This window comes from Dipodomys ordii, unplaced genomic scaffold (assembly GCF_000151885.1).
Source record: "Dipodomys ordii isolate 6190 unplaced genomic scaffold, Dord_2.0 Scaffold104, whole genome shotgun sequence".
In the NCBI taxonomy this organism is placed as follows: Eukaryota; Metazoa; Chordata; class Mammalia; order Rodentia; family Heteromyidae; genus Dipodomys; species Dipodomys ordii.
Genome location: NW_012267320.1, coordinates 2388321 through 2405354, shown reverse-complemented (window position 1 = coordinate 2405354; position 17034 = coordinate 2388321). Strand labels below are relative to the sequence as shown.

At 45.6% G+C, this 17034-nt stretch overlaps 1 protein-coding gene across 2 annotated transcripts in view; it reads right to left on the bottom strand.

Annotated features, from left to right (window-relative positions):
• Runx1 (runt-related transcription factor 1) overlaps positions 1 to 17034 on the bottom strand; it is a 222772-nt gene that overhangs the window by 55715 nt on the left and 150023 nt on the right. For both annotated transcript variants that reach the window (XM_013027529.1, XM_013027530.1), the window contains exon 5: positions 5808 to 5912. In XM_013027529.1, the coding sequence (XP_012882983.1) occupies positions 5808 to 5912 (105 nt within the window). The remainder of the gene's footprint in view (positions 1 to 5807; positions 5913 to 17034) is intronic.

Sequence of the window (17034 nt, the reverse complement as noted above, 5' to 3'; positions counted from 1 at the left end):
TTGATGGAACTGGGGTTTAAACTCAGAACCTGGCACTTGCTAGATAGGTGCTCTCCCACTTGAGTTACAGCTGAGCCTTATATGTTTTAGACTATTATTTACCTAGGGTCTTGTGATTTCTGCCTAGCCTCAGACCATGATCTTCCCATCTATGTCTCCACTTAGCTAGGATAAGTGCATACCACCACTACCAGGCCTGGCTTATTGGTTAAGATGTTTTGGCCCCTGTTGGCCTCAAACTACAATTCTCTTGATCTCTGGCTCTTAAAAAAATCATATATTTGAAAAATCCAAGGAGTGAGGGGAGTGGGAGACCATATTCATTACAAAAGAGTTCTTCCAGAAGCAATTTACTGTGAACAAGGTGATCATGTTTTGGTAAGGGCAATATTAAGAACCCACACTGTGCACACAGACCTTTGATGAAACCCTTGACTGAAGAGGAAACTAGATGCAGATGGTTGACCTGGTGGTTGCTCTTGTCACCTTGAATAAGGTCCTATATACCCATACTGGCAGGATAATTTGGTATTGTGTGTGTGTGTGTGTGTGTGTGTGTGTGTGTGTGTGTGTGTACTGGTACTAGGGCTTGAACTCAGCTAGGATGCCATCCCTTAGCTTTGCACTCAAGGCTAATGATCCATCACTAGAGCCACAACTCTACTTCTAGCCTTTGTGTGGTTAATTGGAGATAAGAGTCTCCTAGATTTTCCTGCCCATGCTGGCTTCAGATCTGAACAATGCTCCGATCTGAGCCTCCTGAGTAGCTAGGATTACAGGCATGAGCCACCGGTGCCCAGTGTGGTGCAGTATATTTTATTGTCCCATTGATATCAGGTCCCCAAGCACATCTCCATGGCATGCAGAGCAAACTGCTTGTATCAGCGTCTGTATAGCAGGCACTGTCGAGGGGGTCTTAGTTCACTCTAGCCCTACCTGGAAGAAAAGAAGAATCTCTCCTGTCCGTACAGGTTGGCGAGAGGCACAGGGTTTGGCTTTTTCCAAGAGAACCATATGTAAACCAGACCCATATCAATAAACTCCCCTAATAAAAAATTCAGAGTTACAATACAACAAAGCTCAAATGACAACACAGTTTAAAAAAACTGACTAAGGCGTCGGTGGATTCTCTTGTCTAGATTGCTGAGTTGCAGTTCTGGCTCACTGGTGTGACCTTGAGTTTGGTTCTCGGTTCAAGGTTTGATAAATGAATCTACTTGAAGTACTTTGAACAATGTTGGGTAAATAATTAACACTATCTCATGTTAGCTATTAATATTATTATTATTAAGAGAAATTAACTTTTCAGTGCTAGGGATCAAGCCCAGGACTTTATGTATACCAAGCAAGCACTCTATCACTAATCCACATGTCCAACCCTTGAAAATAATGTGAAAGAATACCCTACACGTTAATTATAAGAACCCATGACACACTCATCTCATATATTTCTGTCAGTCTTAAGTATTCTTTTGTTGTTCAGTCCTGGGATTGAACTCAGGGTCTTGTGCGTGCGAAGCAAGCACTCTCTCACTAAGCTACATCTCAGGCTCTGATTTTAAGTATGTTTAAGTCCAAAGTACCATAAGTTTATAAGTACTTTTCATGGATTTCTCTTCTTCATTTGAAATTTACTTACAGCACACAGACCTTTATATGTATATGTATGTGTGTGTATATGTAGATATCTATAGATAGATAGATATAGATATAGATATATACACATGCCTATATAGACATGTGTCTATACATTCACATACAAAGATAGATATACTAGGCTTGCTATTTCCTTTCAAAATAATAGAAGAAAATTATATTCATGTGACATAGCTCAACAAAGTACTTTAAAAATCACTGAACACTACAAGTTAGGCATTTCAGTTAGCCTATTTTGACTATGACTCCCTATTAAGTTAAAAAAAAAAAAGAATCACCAGTCACCAAGAAGACTAGCATCCCAGTAAGTTCTCCAAAGCTCTGAGGGACAACTGCATCTTGCCATCTGTTACTGCAATCGTGAGATCAAGTTGAACACAGCACCTATGAAGCAGGCCTTTACCCAAGGGCAGAAGTTGTCCCAGAATTGGCCAGTGTGTTTCAGTGACCATACGCTTTTCAGTGAAGTTTCTCAGTGTTCTGCATGTAACAGTTACCTGTGCATTCGGTGACAGCTGCCCGTGTCACTCCAGCAGTCCTGCCCCAAAGGCAGCTAGTACCCTGCGTGTTCACTCTCCCAGCCTTCCCTCAGCGAATGCCTTTCTCCACTGCATTGAATCCAAACATGCATTCCAATTATGTCATGAAATATCTGTAGGAAATGTCTTTTTGTCTCTGAGTATTCCCACAGTCAACTAAAATACAGACATATAGACTGAGAGCTAGGCTTCTTCGAGATATAAAAAGGAAAGAAAATACCTCTTAAAAACCTTCTATTTTGATAAAAAAAAACTCCTTTTACCATATCTTTTATGCTTCCACCATCTTACAAGCAAGCTAAATATTATACATGCTAACTTACAATAGACCACTCACTACTGCTTGTAAGAAATGATCTCAGGCAGAAAGTATCTTCTGATAATATATGTTCTTCGGAACAAATGTAACTTTCAACAATTGCTAATTTCTGTATTGGTCTGAGATGTAAAAATTTCCCACAGGATGTGGGAAAAACACGTTTTGATTTGTTAAGTGGAAGGATGGCTACTATAGAAAAGGGAGTAGCCACTGAATTTGCAAAACACTTCTGTCTACCTGGAATATGCTATTTATAAGATTCCACACTGAAAACAGTGGAGAAGGAGGAAAACCTTGAATTTTTCATCTGTATGACTGATAGATGGGATTCAACAGGGTTTTTCCTCTCAATTCTTTATTCAGACAGCGGGTTGAATGAGTTAAGCTTCCTCTCTGGTCTTTGGCACAAACACTTCAAATGGAAGTACCACACCTTCAATGAAGTGCCACCATCTGCCATTCCTAGGCAACCGTAGAGCTGGGACAGATGTGAGAGATCATATAGTTTAGTTCCTCACTTGAAACACAAGGACACTAAGGAAGGCTGGGTGAGAGAACTGGACACAGATGACATACATACAAGAGTTTGGTACCCCTGGAGAGATGAGCAAATGATCCCTCCGCTAGATGAATGGACACCAAGGAGGGATTCTTCATTCTCATCTTGGCTTCATCACCAGCCACTTCCTTTCACCCTCAGCAAATTACTTCCTTTCTCTGGGGCTGTTTTTTCTTATCTCTTTCTTAAGTGACTATCTTGTAGGCTTTCAAAGTGCTGGGCTTCCTGAGACAAGACAACTTTGCAATAATATTCAACTTGGGCCTGGAGTGGTTCCATGAATCCAGAGACTAACACCACAAACATGTTCTGATGGACATGCGTGGTCTTCCCTTACCGTTACATTAGAAAGAGCCCATGGGCACAGCTCCACTCACAAGCAGTCAGTCAAGACACGCAGATGAGCAGAGAACACAACAGTGAAAAACCTGGACCACCTTGGCAGAAAAGTTACCATTTCCCAAGTGGCACTAAAAAAAAAAAAAATCTGCCTGCATTTGGCTTTTTTTCTAGAACTCACTTGTGAAACACATGAGCCTGCCTACCTGGAGCTGTAACACCTATTTATATCATACTTTATCCTTATTTCCACCCATTTAATTTTTCCCTAGACCCTCAAATTCCATTAGGCAGGAAAGGCTGCATACAAATGGTGCCTCTTGGAGCAAATCTCTTGCGTCTGCTCTCCTACAAACTGTTTTCTTAAGTTATAAAACAGCAGGGGCTATGTAAACTGTATAGACAGGCGGCCTATTACAATCGAGAGAATTTCCCCTCTGCTTGCCAATTCTTAAAAGTCACGGCAGCTACTATTCCTTTGCTGAAGCTCAACCACCACATGGTCAGTTATTTAAATGTTCCAGGAAGTGTGGGCTGGCAGGGAGGCCAACACCGGACTTCTTCTGCACGAAAGGAGGGGGGAAATAGAGGCCCTATAAAAGGGTCCTCTGGGTGAAGCATCTCCATCAGCCTGGTCAGTGTCTGAAATCACCAACAGCCGGTTGCTGTAGAGATTCTACAGCATCTGTGTGAGGCTGCCAGCCACATAGCTACCCTCGTGTCTGCCCTGTTATCCTGCTCACCTGGCCCTGCACCTAGCTATCCTGTGAACCTGCTTCCTCTCTGGTCCTCTACTCAGAGATTTATGTCACATGTCATGCGGGATCACTGTCTGTCTTTAGCTTAGCCTCCCCCCCTCCCCCCACCGTCTGTATTGGGCAATGACTCTGTAGACCCGTGATTTGGTCTGCTTGCTATGCTCATATGAAGAAGAATCAAGGGGTATCACTGAGTCCCAGAGCTTCCTGAATCTGGTATGGCCAAGATGCCCCAATGGGCTTAAAAAGCAAAGGCTGAAAGAGCCCTCCAGGGAAAATCAAAGTCACAAGTGGAAATGCAGGTAAGGAGACTCAAACTCAGAGCAGCACAATCTGCCGGCTGGCTCAGAAGGCGTGGGGCTCTCGGTGGCTCTACCCACTGTGAGAATCAGGGAAGCCAGGCAGCTGGTAGAATGTATCTTACAGGTAGCCTTTCCTGCATGACCGCAGGAAAGGTGGGGACAAACTGCAGTGACCAATGAATGCCTGGTAGAGGACCACATCCCAGAGGGCCATTTCGAGCAGCCAGGGTACAGAACCATCACACTGAGCTGCGAAGGAGACTGGAGCAGAGACAAAGTGGGGGGTTGGAGGGGGGGGACTGCAGGGGGATTGACAGGGATCACTCACATCCCCTGAAGAGCAAGCGTCCCTGCATACATCACTCATTTCATTCAATTGTAAAAAGAAGTTCTCGTTATTATCTGCATTGCACAGAAGATAAAACAGAGGTGCCCAGAGAGCCTCTGACATCTGCTGAGGGCTAAAGAACTCTATTTCCATGGTCCCAGAAGTCTCCATATTCTTATTCCATTGACCTTTCCACATCACAGACTAAAGGAGAAGACTCATTAAAAACAATCCCCCCCCCAAACTCAGAGGAGAGAAAAATGTTGACTTCACACTAGGAACCTGGCAGAGTGAGGAGATGCCAAGGTTTGTCAGCTCACAGACCTGGAAGCGTAAGCTCTCCTGAGGTCCTGGCAGGGAGGGGCTCAGGAGACACAAGAGTGTTACTTCTGTGTTTCCTCAAAGATAGTCATTAAGTCACCATGAAGACATCTTTCCTGCAGACTAAACAACCCTACTCATTCTTTAAAAAAAAATGCTTTCCTCACAGAAGCTATTTTTTAGGGCTCATCTTTCTATATTTACTGGTCTTTACTGGCCTTCCCAGCACTTTTCTGCCTTCCCGTCGCTATTTTGAACAATTCCATAATAAGATTGTGATATGTGACCGAGAGGGAGGGAAAGGTTGTTTTCATCGTTCTCATTTCCAGCCTTCACCAATTAATCCAAGGCTAGTAGAGATGGCAATTGGTCCCAGCGGTCCACTCGGACCTTCTGGTGTCTTGGCTACTACTGTCTGATCATCTTCCACTTGCTGTTGGCCTTCACTATGTATTTGAGGGTCTGATCTTTAATCTCAAATGGATGCCAAATGGTTCTCAGGCCCTTGAATAGTCTGCTTTCCTTCTGACCTCTCAGAGGACAGTTCTAAATCCAGCCCAGTGAATATGTTTGAGGAACGAAGGTGTGAACAGTAAGAGTTCTCCTCCCCAGAGGGCCCGACATCTCCCCAGAGGGGAAGCTGAAACCATAGATTATGCGGTTCCCAAGAGTGTAGCCCCACTTACTTCGGGGTTCCCGGGGACCATCCACGGTGATTTTGATAGCTCTGTGGTAGGTGGCGACTTGTGGTGGGTTTGTGAAGACGGTGATGGTCAGAGTGAAGCTCTTCCCTGTTGAGACACAAAACAGAATAGAGAAGATTGAGGGATGACCTGAATCACCTGCTGGCATGTGGAGGTTAACTCCCGCCCCCCAGGCCTCACGCTGGGAAGGTGACAGGGCATCACTACAAAGGATTAGGTTTCCCAACCCTCCCTTGGGTCTGGCTTTGCTTACAGGCTGGAATGCACACTGGTGCTATTATTGCTAGGTGTGACACTCCACACAGTTAGAAGGCTTTAATTTCATCACCACTGAACAACACAGGATCAAGAGCAATTTGAGTTTATGTTTCTTCCACATCAAGACTCAGAATCACTCCAGTACTAACACACACACACACACACACACACAATTATTCCTGCCAGTGTCAGTGGCTTGTGCCTATAATTCTAGCTTCTCAAGAAGCTGAAATCTGAGGATCACAGTTCAAAGCCAGCCTAGGTGAAAAATCTTATCTCCAATTAGTTAGCAAAAAGCTGGAAGTAGGAGCTATGGCTCAAGTGGTAGAGCATTAATCGAGCTAAAAAGCCAATCAAGAACATAAGGCTATGAGTTCAAGTCTTCTACTGGCACACACACACACACACACACACACACACACACACACACACACACACACACACACACACGGCTCAGAATCAGAATGAGAGCCATTGACTTCCTAGTTGCTCTTCTTCTACTCCCCATTGCTCTCACAATTCTACATAAAATTAGAGCAAAGAGGAACCATAAAACCAGATCCATCTTTCTCCTCTATCTCTGTATTTCTATGCATTAAAAAAAGGTAGCATTTTTAAGTTTAATTTTAAGTTTAATTAAAAGTTTATTCTAATTAGAACTATGAATTAGAATAATTAGGATTGTTATAATCTAAATTTTGAATCTGAATTATTCTATCTAGATTTTAAAATATTAATTGCTGCTTGATTTTAAATATTAATTGGAAATACTGGATTTTTATCAGAACTACTCATGGGATTGGCCAGAATGAAAGTGATGACCACTAAATAAACTCACAGATAAACATTCAACTTACATCTAATGATTCAATAAATACCATTGTACAAATATATACATAGATCATTATGGAAATATTGTACATATACGTATGAAAGATGAGCTCAACTTCATTGTTTGTGTTTAATACTTTACACATTTCGTCTTGGTAAAGTGGCTTTGAGGATGAATTCTGGCTAAGACCTCTTTGTACTGCAATGTTCTTGCTTGGAAGATGGGTACATTCAACTTTTCCTACCTTACAAATTTGTAGGGAAATAAAATTAGCCCATGTGAATAAAACCATTAATATGGTCTGGCACCTAGCATTCCGAAATGTTTATGCTTCCTAGAACTCCACAATGGGATCTTAATGTTTGATTATGTAGGCATTAAATTCAGTATCTCTGTAATAGTTCTCCAATTAACACAATGTCTTCTCTAACTCAAGTAATATAAAATGAAACAAACAAAATAAAACAGAAAAGCAAACCATGCTCCCTTAACTGCTCTGAACGTTATTTGCCATTTAAAAAGCCAACTACCTTCCTTTCCTAAGTGAGAACAGAATATTTCCAACTACCATTCGTGTTTGAATACATAGGACACACAGGAGTGTCAACGCGACTATATAATCTTTGACCACAGTGAGCCAGCAATTCCTAATCATTAAAAACCCTCCACCAGACAAAGCTGGGAAACAGTGGCACAAACCTATAATCCCAGTTACAAAAAGCTGAAAATGAAACTGTGATTCAAGGGAAAGAATGCTAGCTATGAGACAAGTGGAAGCAGCAGGCCCTGAGTTCAAACCCAGTATTTATGTGCATGCGTGCACATGCGCACACACACACACACACGCTCCCCAAGTATTCACACTGTATCTATCAAAGAGAAGAGCAGCTGTTGATGTTTTGCCAACCAGGAAGCCTGCTCTGCACCCATGGCTCCATTGCCAATGTCGTGGCTAATCTGTCGAATGGACCAGGCAAGGATACTTTCTAGGCTGTGAGATTCCACTCAGAGCCTGGCAGCACAAGAGGCTCTGCAAAGTAATTCTTCCTTATCTATTGGCCTCTCCTGGAAGAGCTCTAAGAATCTGCCATCTTTAGATACCCTTCAGCAGCACTGGCATGTAGGATCAGAAGTGGAAGAGGGGGACAAAAGAACCTCAGGCTGTGCCTAGCAAGGAGGGTGTCCTCATGGGCTCCCCGCTGGAGGCACCAATGGTGTCTTTTGGGGGCTTTCAGTATCGCCAGTCTCGTTTGCCTGCCGTAGCTCCAGTCCCTGCCTTCATCTTCACATGGCTGAGGCCCCATTGTGTGGTCCCGGCACCCAATCCCCTCTCACCTTTTAAGGACACCCATGATGGACGCGAATCCCAGTGGGATTTATCTTTAGCTTTACTTCATCTCTGCAGTCACTGTGGCTGAATGAGAGCATTTGCTGCGATTCCCAGGGGACCTGAATATAGAGAGGATTCTACGCAGCCCAGCACCGACACATAATATCCCAAGAGTTTGTGTCAGAGCATAGAGTGTGTCCCGTCTTCAAGACAGCCCTGCTCCTATGGTGCCCGGCTACAATGACCTGGCCAGTTTCCCAAAGGACAACAATGAACGTGAGGATCAGTAACACTGGCATCTGAGGTCTGTGTACAACTTACAACTTTTCAAGTCTTTCTCCTAGGCTATTTCATTTGATGCTTCCAACCATCTCAGGAATCAAGACTGATTTTGCTTCCTACAATTAATAGGAAGCAAAGCTAAGACTCACAGAAGTTAGGTTACTTTTTTAAAGGTCAGTCACACAGCTTGTACACACAGATGGCCCTGGAGGCCCCTCTCCCCCGGCCCCCTTACATTCACTGTTCTTTGCATTATTGCCATTGATGTCACCAATCTCCACCAGCAAACACTGTACCACCAGCATCAGCAATCTAAACTCATGGTAGGAAAGTACCATGCTTGCTGGGTGCTGGTGGTTCACACGTGTGATCTTAGCTACTTAGAAGGCTGAGATGTGGGGATCGAGGTCAAAGCCAGCTAGGACAGGAAAGTCTAAGAGACTCTTATTTCCAGTGAATCAACAAAAAGCTGGAACTGGAACTAGCCTTAAGTGTAAACGCTAAGGGGCAATTCCCAGGCTTGGAGTTCAAGCCCTCGAACCAGCATAAATAAATAGTGAATGAATCAATAAATGAACGCTTACATAAAGCACCATCTCTACCACCACCCCTCCCCCAAAGAAAACTGCTCGTGAACTGTACTTGACAGTTAACTGTGAACTTGGATTAGAGTTCAGCAACAGTTTCTTCCTGAGCTGGATTTTGGGCTTTTGAATTCCGGCGGTGTCCTCCAGGTTAATTACACGAGCCTACGTGGGATGGACACTGAATCAGAGCAGGGACTTGCGAAATCGTTGCTATCATCATTAATTCTTATCATTTTGGGCTTAGGATTTTTCTTTTTGCTTGTACTGGAGCTTGAACATATAGCTTGGTTGCTGTCCCCTAGCTTTTGTACTTTAGGCTATTGCTCTACTACTTGAGGCTCAGCTCTGCTTTGGACTTTTTGCTGGTTAGATGAAGATGAAGAGTCTCCTAGAGAATGTGGCTCAGTGGTAGAGCCTTGCCTAGCATGCATGAAGTCCTGGGTTCAATTCCTCAGTACCACATAAACAGAAAAAGCTGGAAGTGGCACTGTGACTCAAGTGGTAGAGTGCTAGCCTTGAGCACAGAGAGGCTCAAGGACAGTGCTCAGGTCCTGAGTTCAAGCTCCAGAACCAGCAAAAATAAACATAAATAAATAAATAAAAGAAGAGAGCTAGGGCATAATTCAAGAAGCCCTGGGTTTAATTCTCAGCACCACAGTAAACACATACTTGTCATACATGCTAAGATCTGACTTGAGGTCTTAATCATGTTCTACCACTGAGCTTCATCCCCAGTTCCTACTCTTAAGAGTATCTGCAAGGTCCTATGTTGAACCCCCAGGGTTGTAAAATGAATAAGTGAATAAAAAATCAAGTGGTAAGTTTCTTACAAAAAAAAAAAGAGAGAGTCTCCTAGATGTCCCTTCCCTGGCTGGCTTTGAACCTTGATCCTTACATCTCAGCCTCCTGAGTAGCTAGGATTACAGGCGTGACCACTGGCTTCCAGCATGATTTTTGTGTATGGTCGACAGGAACTTCTGTCCAGCCTAAGCAGTGAGGATGAGTGTGGCATTTCCATCCCAGTGACTTGGTTTCCCAGGAGGATAGAAGCTCCTGGTCTCCCTCAGCTCTGTTTACAGTTTTGAGTACAAGGCCATCTGCTTTCTTTATCTTATAGACCGTGGTGACTTTGGGTTTTGTTTCATAGGAAAACCTGACATTGTCTCCCAGGGTGAAAACCTGCCTTCCTCTTCGTTTGTGTTCTTCCTGTCAGACCTGGCATCAGCCTTCACAACGGGCTCCAGGTAGCCACGGGGCATGTCTGACTGAGGCTCTGACTGTGGGCACCACGTGCTCTGCCCTCTGCCTGCCCCGGCCCAGGATGGCTGCTGAGACACAGCCTTGCCTGGCCAGCACCTGCAGACGTGGGAGCTGTGCCCTGGGGCACAGGAGTTATTAGCAAAATTCCCTCATTAAAATGACCCGTGGGCCTGGTATTTGAAGTAGGTGGGTGTGGAGATTGAAAGAGTCTCAAGTGTTTTTCTCAGCAAGCCGTGGCCAGAAGAACGAGGAGCCCAGGGTGGTTAAAGAAAAGCAGCCCGATCAGCAGAGAGAGAGAGCTCCTAGACCAACTGGGGCTGTGGATGGTGCACAGATGATCCCAGGGCCGTTCCGGGTGCTGCTGGGAGCTGCTGGTCACCGCTGCAGAAGAACAAGCTAGCAGGTCACAGGTCACCCACTTTTTGCTGGCTAGAGATAAGAGTGTCATAGTTTTGTCTGTCGGGCAGTCTTTGAGCCGTGATCCTCAGATTTCAGCTTCCTGAGTAGTTAGGACTACAGGCGTGAGCCACAGGCGCCGGGCAAAGGTCCTGTGGATATATGCTGGAAAGCAGTAGCGGGAGAAAACATCTTGTTTCTACAATCTTAGGGAAGTGGAAGTGGAAGCTCACAGGGTGGCAGGCAAGTCGACTCTCTGTGTTGAAGTTCCAGCTGGCCCCTTGCTGGGGCTTTTGACATCATGGGGGCACGTTCCTTAATAACCTCTCTGAGGTCCCTGCTTTGTCTGGAAAAGTGAGGGGAGTCATAGCGCTCACATGACATAAGCCTCGCCGCAGAGAAAATGAAATCATGAATATAAAGCAGAGAACTGAGACACGCTCAGCAAATATCAGGAAACTTCTTAACTATGTGCCAAGCATGATTCTATAAATGTTTGGTGGGGGGGGGGCAGGGAGAGACATACACAGAGAAACAGAGACAGAGACAGAGAAGAGGGAGAGAGGCAGTGTGTGTGTGTGTGTGTGTGTGCACGCGTGCGTTAGTTCAGCAGGTGATAGCCCTGCTCCTGTAGGGCCCAACTTCAACTTGAACTTCAAGTTCAAGTTCACTTTGGCCTCATCAGCTGGCGCGACTGGGACTGGCTGATCCACTAGATAAACAAGCCAGGACAGCAACATGTGTTGTCTCCCCCGACGCCAGTCTGTCCATCCAAAATACTAAATACTAAACTGCTTTATTTAGTCAGTGAGAAGGTCACAGGGTGAGAGCCTTCCTGGACACCCCGGGCTGTGATGTGGCAATGAATGACATGCTCTCCAGGGCCACGGGGCTTGACACTATGGTGAACTCCAACAGTCCATGGTGGTGTAATAAAATCATGGCTGGGCCCTGCCATTCCATGGGCCACAGCCTACACTCTACCTCTCGCCACATCTGGAAAGAGGCTAAAACTTCAGGATGAGGAATGCATTCCTTGTTCCTTCTCTTAAAGGGCCGGGGAAGGAACACAAAACCTAATGAATGGCTCAAAAACCACTTCTTGCCCAGCTGGGGACGGAGGTAAAAGTTCAGTCTGTTATGGGGGGGGGGGTCCTTCCTCTCATGCCTCCTGGGGCCCTTGGGTGGCTCCCTCAGCCCCATTGGGACCACACAGCCCTACCCTTGCTTCCCGGGTAGACGATGGGTAGACGGCGGCTCCACGGTGGCTCTTGATCATCACTCTCCCCTGGGTAGGTTGGGACACATGAGTCATCTTCTCCTTTTGAGGACAGTTTCTGAGGATGTGAAACTTGCCCTTTGTCACGAAAAGAAAGACTGCAAGCCCAAGGCTCTGTCTGCCCTGGGGGAGATTCTCCTAAAAAGCATCACCACGACATTTTTTCCCCCTCCCTCCCTCAAGAGGCTCAGCAGGACAGCAGGCCATGCTCACAAACGTGAAACACCAGAGAGGTGAAGAAAGGGAAAAATAAACCAAGGCAGCCAGGCAGGGCTTCAAGAACACTCTTTGCAAATTCAGGAAATCCCCAGACTCTCAAAGGTTACAAGGCTCCTTCGACTCTTACATTACCCCAGGTCTAATTCTGACCCCAGATAATCAAATATTCAAATGAATGCAGCCTTAGATCGCTGGAGCAGGCTGCATGGTTTTTCATAACATGCTTTCAGTTTTTCTTTCTCACTTTTCCACTGGAGCAATTTCACAGCCAGAATTCATGCTTTTTTGCTCTTCTTCTATTTCCTTACTCAAACACCTCTATTTTTGACAGTGGAGTGGTACAGTTCATTTATTTGGAGGATTTGTGAGAAGGGTATGATTCCTTTGAGTTCCAAAGAATCTCCCGGCTCCTTTAAGGTAAATTGAACAGAAATGTTGGGTATAACTTGCAAGCTAGGTTGAACACTGGGGACTTAAAACGCGGGACTCAGTTTTCCATAGAGCAGTGGGTGGTTTAAAAATTAGCTGTTCTGCTCAGAGAAAAGCAAAGGTACGTGAAACGTTTTCTCTGGAGAATTTCTACAGCAGTGACAGGGGCTACCTTTGATCTATCTCTGTATCTTTTTCTGTTCTGAAGCCATAAAATAGGAACTGATAAATGAACCAATCAATTTCTTGTCAGTTTCACATGAGCAGCCAGTTCTCTGTGATCTCTAACTCCAGTTGGAAGCATGGCTTCCCTATCTGAGGCTGAGCTCTACCTTAGTAAAGGAATGGGTAGGTCAGCCTTTCTTTCCCCAGCATATGCCCTCCTCTCCAGCCCTTCCCCCTGCCCCCACCATCTACATCCTAGGGGTCTAGGGGTTTGTATCCCAGGATCCAACCAATCACAGAAAAAGACCCTGTGTCTGTACTAAGCATGCTCAGGCCTTTTCCTTACCATTATTCCCTGTATAATGGAGTACAAACTATTTCCATAGCACTGATGTCACATCAGTTATTATAAGTCATGGAAAGATGATTTATACCATATGGGAAAGAAGGATGTGTGTGAGTTGTGCATAAACATGGTGTCACTTTATATAAGGGCCTGGAGTATTGATAGATTTTAGTATCTGTGGGGGGGGGGGGGTTTCCAAAACTGGAACTAACGGTGGAGGATGAATATATCACCCAACCTTAAAACACTGTGGTGCTCACATGCAATCTGTACTTCTTTTCCCCAGATTTAAAATATTTCCTCCTGATTGCCCTTCTTCTATTGGAACCATAGTTCCCCAGATGTCAGCTAACCAGGCCAGTTTTATATCACACACGTCCAAGACCCTGAATTCACCACTTGCTTTGGGCCAAAGTCACACTTGTTGCTTGGTCCTTCTATCCAGGAGAGTTTTCTCATTCAACACACCCAACTTCTTCAGGCTTCACTCATTTATCAAGCTGTGTACCCCAGGAAGGGACGGCACAGAAAACAGATGACCAAATTGACTTCCTGTAGGTTGGCTGACTACTCCTTACCATGTGTGAACTCACACCCCCAGGCTATACAGATTCACCCAGGCCACGTGTAGCTAGTCAGGAAGGCCCAAGGAGTAAGCCTCGAGGCGGGGAGGCAATCTGGGGCCTTAGTTCCTGCCCAGGTGAAATTCCTGTGCAGGATGGAATAAAAAGGGCAGGTGGGCTAGAGGCTGAGAGGGAAAGGAGAGAAGCTTTGGGCAAGCCGGGACTGGAAGGTGCCGTCTCTGTATTAGTGACATTTACCAAAGGGGGTGTTTTCATGCTGGTCACACACATCTAGGGCTGGCTGAGAGAGGAAATGAATTTCCAGTCCCCAGCATGCTCCAAAGATCCTTCCTGTTCTTCAGACTCAGTGTCCTTCCACCATTTGTATCTGGTAAGGACAGCCCTCCGTTCACATACTGCTGGCAGTTCTCTGCGATGCTGGGATCAGACTAAATGCCCAGGGTCTGTATTCCTGTCCCCTCTCTATGGCCTGGGGAGAGAGGCCCCAGAGCATCTCTCAGAAACTCAGCAGGCCAGATGCCATTCTACTGTGCACCCTCTGCTTGCTGCCTCCTTCTGGATTTGTCTCCTGCGCGTCAGAATCCACAGTTTGCCTGGGGAGACTCTGCCCTTCACTAGGCTCCGCGTCGCTGCTCACTTGTTCCTGTTGCCCCTGCCTTTGCCATAATACTGTTCCCTAGGATAGCAGTCCTCTGTCTGTCACCCCGTGATGAGCCCCCGTGATGAGGCTGTCACTTTTCTTCACCAGCCTTTGTGTCTTCACAGCCCAGTGTAGGAATGCAATTCAGAACCATAGAATGTATGAACAAATGAATGCATGAAGTGCCCTTCATGAATGACTTTAAGGAACAAGGCAGGGGAATGATCATAACACAATAGAGACAGCTGTGGTACTTTCAATACACAATCAATGCCCAATAAATGTCTGCCACTACTACATTATTTATTTATTTTTAATTTTTTGTTGGTCGTGGGGCCTGAACTCTGGGCCTGGGCACTGTCCCTCAGCTCTTCAGTTCAAGGCTAGTGCCCTACCACTTGAACCACAGCTCCACTTTCCAGCTTTTTCTGCTTATGTGGTGCTGAGGAATCGAACCCAGGGCCTCATGCATGCAAGGCAAGCTCTCTGCCACTGAGCCATCTTCCTAGCCCCTAACATTATTATTTTTGTGTGTGTATGTATGCCAGAACTTGAACTAAGGTCCTGGGTGCTGTCCCTCAGCTTTTGTGCCAAAGGTTAGTGCTCTACCACTTGAGCCACAGCTGCACTTCCACTTTGGCTTTTTTTTGGTAGTTCACTGGAGGTAAGAGTCACATGGACTTTCCTGCCTGGGCTGGTTTTGAACCAGGATCCTCAGATCACAGCCTCCTGAGTAGCTAGGATTACAGACGTGAGCCACAGAAGCCCAGCTAAATCTGTATTTCTATGGGGTTATTATGCATCAGAGGTTCAGAAAGTGGGGCACAATGGCTTTAGTGTGATCTAAGCTCAGGGATTGGGCTGACATGCACAGTAATAGTATAGCAAGAGCTCTTCCCACTTAACAGCCAGATTAACCCACTCTCTGGTTTATATGTGGTCACAAGGAGAACAGCATTGTGGGTATTCACTTGCGATGTATGCAAATGCCCAGTTACAGCCTGAAGAAAGGCTTCCGGGGAGCAGGTGGGATGGCCTGAAGCACCATGCCAGGCAAGCCACGGTGGCACCTACCATAAAATGCTTCTAAGCTTGGGTGGAGGCAGCAATTACCGCTCAGGAAGAATGTGATGCTACGGGTGCCAACCCCAGCAGCAGCCTTGTCCTACACAGAACAAAGGGATTATTCTGCTTCATTGTTAAAATGCAGTGTTTATTGTTAAAATACCATCAGAGAACTAAAAGGGGCAAGTATGAATCATAAATATTTGCATGCTATTAATGTGTGGACAAAAGAGTTGGACAGACTCAGTTGGTAGAACTTCTTTTCCCATGGAAAAAAAAACTGCTTCGAATTACAGTGCATATTTAATTTCATCTCGTCCATTGCTAATCTGAAATCTCAGTGCTTATAACCCTTTCACGCCCTCCGAAATCCTTGGAACCAAGAAGGAAAAATAGGAGCTGAGGTTTCCACTCAAAAAATTCACCTACACTTTATGTCTAGGATAGAAAAAATTTTTTTTCTGCCAAGGGTCATTTGGATAGTGTGTACACATGTGTGTATATGCTTGCGTGCATGCGTGTGTGTATGTGTATGTGCGTGTGTGTGGTGTGTGTGTGTGCAGGGTGTGGGCACTATCATGTAGATTTTTTGCTTAAGGCTCTTGTTCTACCACGGGAGCAACTTGGAAATAAGAGTCTCACAGACTTTCCTGCCTGGTCCAGCTTTAAACTGTGGTCCTCAGATCTCATCCTCCTGAGAAGCCTGGGTTATAAGTATGAGCCACTGACACCTGGCCTAGTTGGATATTTAACATCATTACAGGCTCTATAAAAATCAATATGGGCAGATGGGCTCAGGGCAGCTAATAAGAAGCATAACATGTCTGTCCTGTCATAGACCAAATGGTTTTGTGAGCTGCATGGCCTCTACCCACTTTCCCTCGGCCAACAGGGTTGCTGATGGCATCTTTGTTACTCAGTCACAGAAACTCCTGTCACTGGAACATTCCCAGACCCAAGTCTTATCAATCCTCTCTGCACCTCCTGTTCCCAGAACAAAGGCGGGGTCCCACAACAGTGGTTCTCCAGCAGTGCTCTCCAGCCTGCCTGGGCCTTGGGAAGAAGCTCTGTGCACATTCCCAGGTGTTACACCTGGGAAGAGGGGAGGGGCAGTGGGGCGTGTCACAAGCTACTGGACAGAAGACAGGGCTGTTGCTGCATAATGCATACCACAGCCCCACATCGAGGACTCAGCCTGAGAGCCCCCAGGAAAATTTGGGTACTAACCATTAGGATCTACTGTCTAGAACGTACAGTTGTCTGCAGATACTTAGTGCATGACTACCAAGTGGCAGACACCAGTCCAGTCACCTGGTGCTGCAGCACCTCAGGGCTATCTTTTGGTTGGTTCAAAATTTGAATAGCCATGTTCCTGAGAGGCTCTTCTCTTCAGAGATTGTCGGTGGCCGCCATGTGTCCCCTTGCATACCACTGACAGCCTGAAGCTTTTCCCCCTAGTTACCTTTGCTCCCATTCACATCTACAGCAACAAATAAGCTGAGCACCCAGCAGCCTGGCTTAAATGCCATCACAGCAA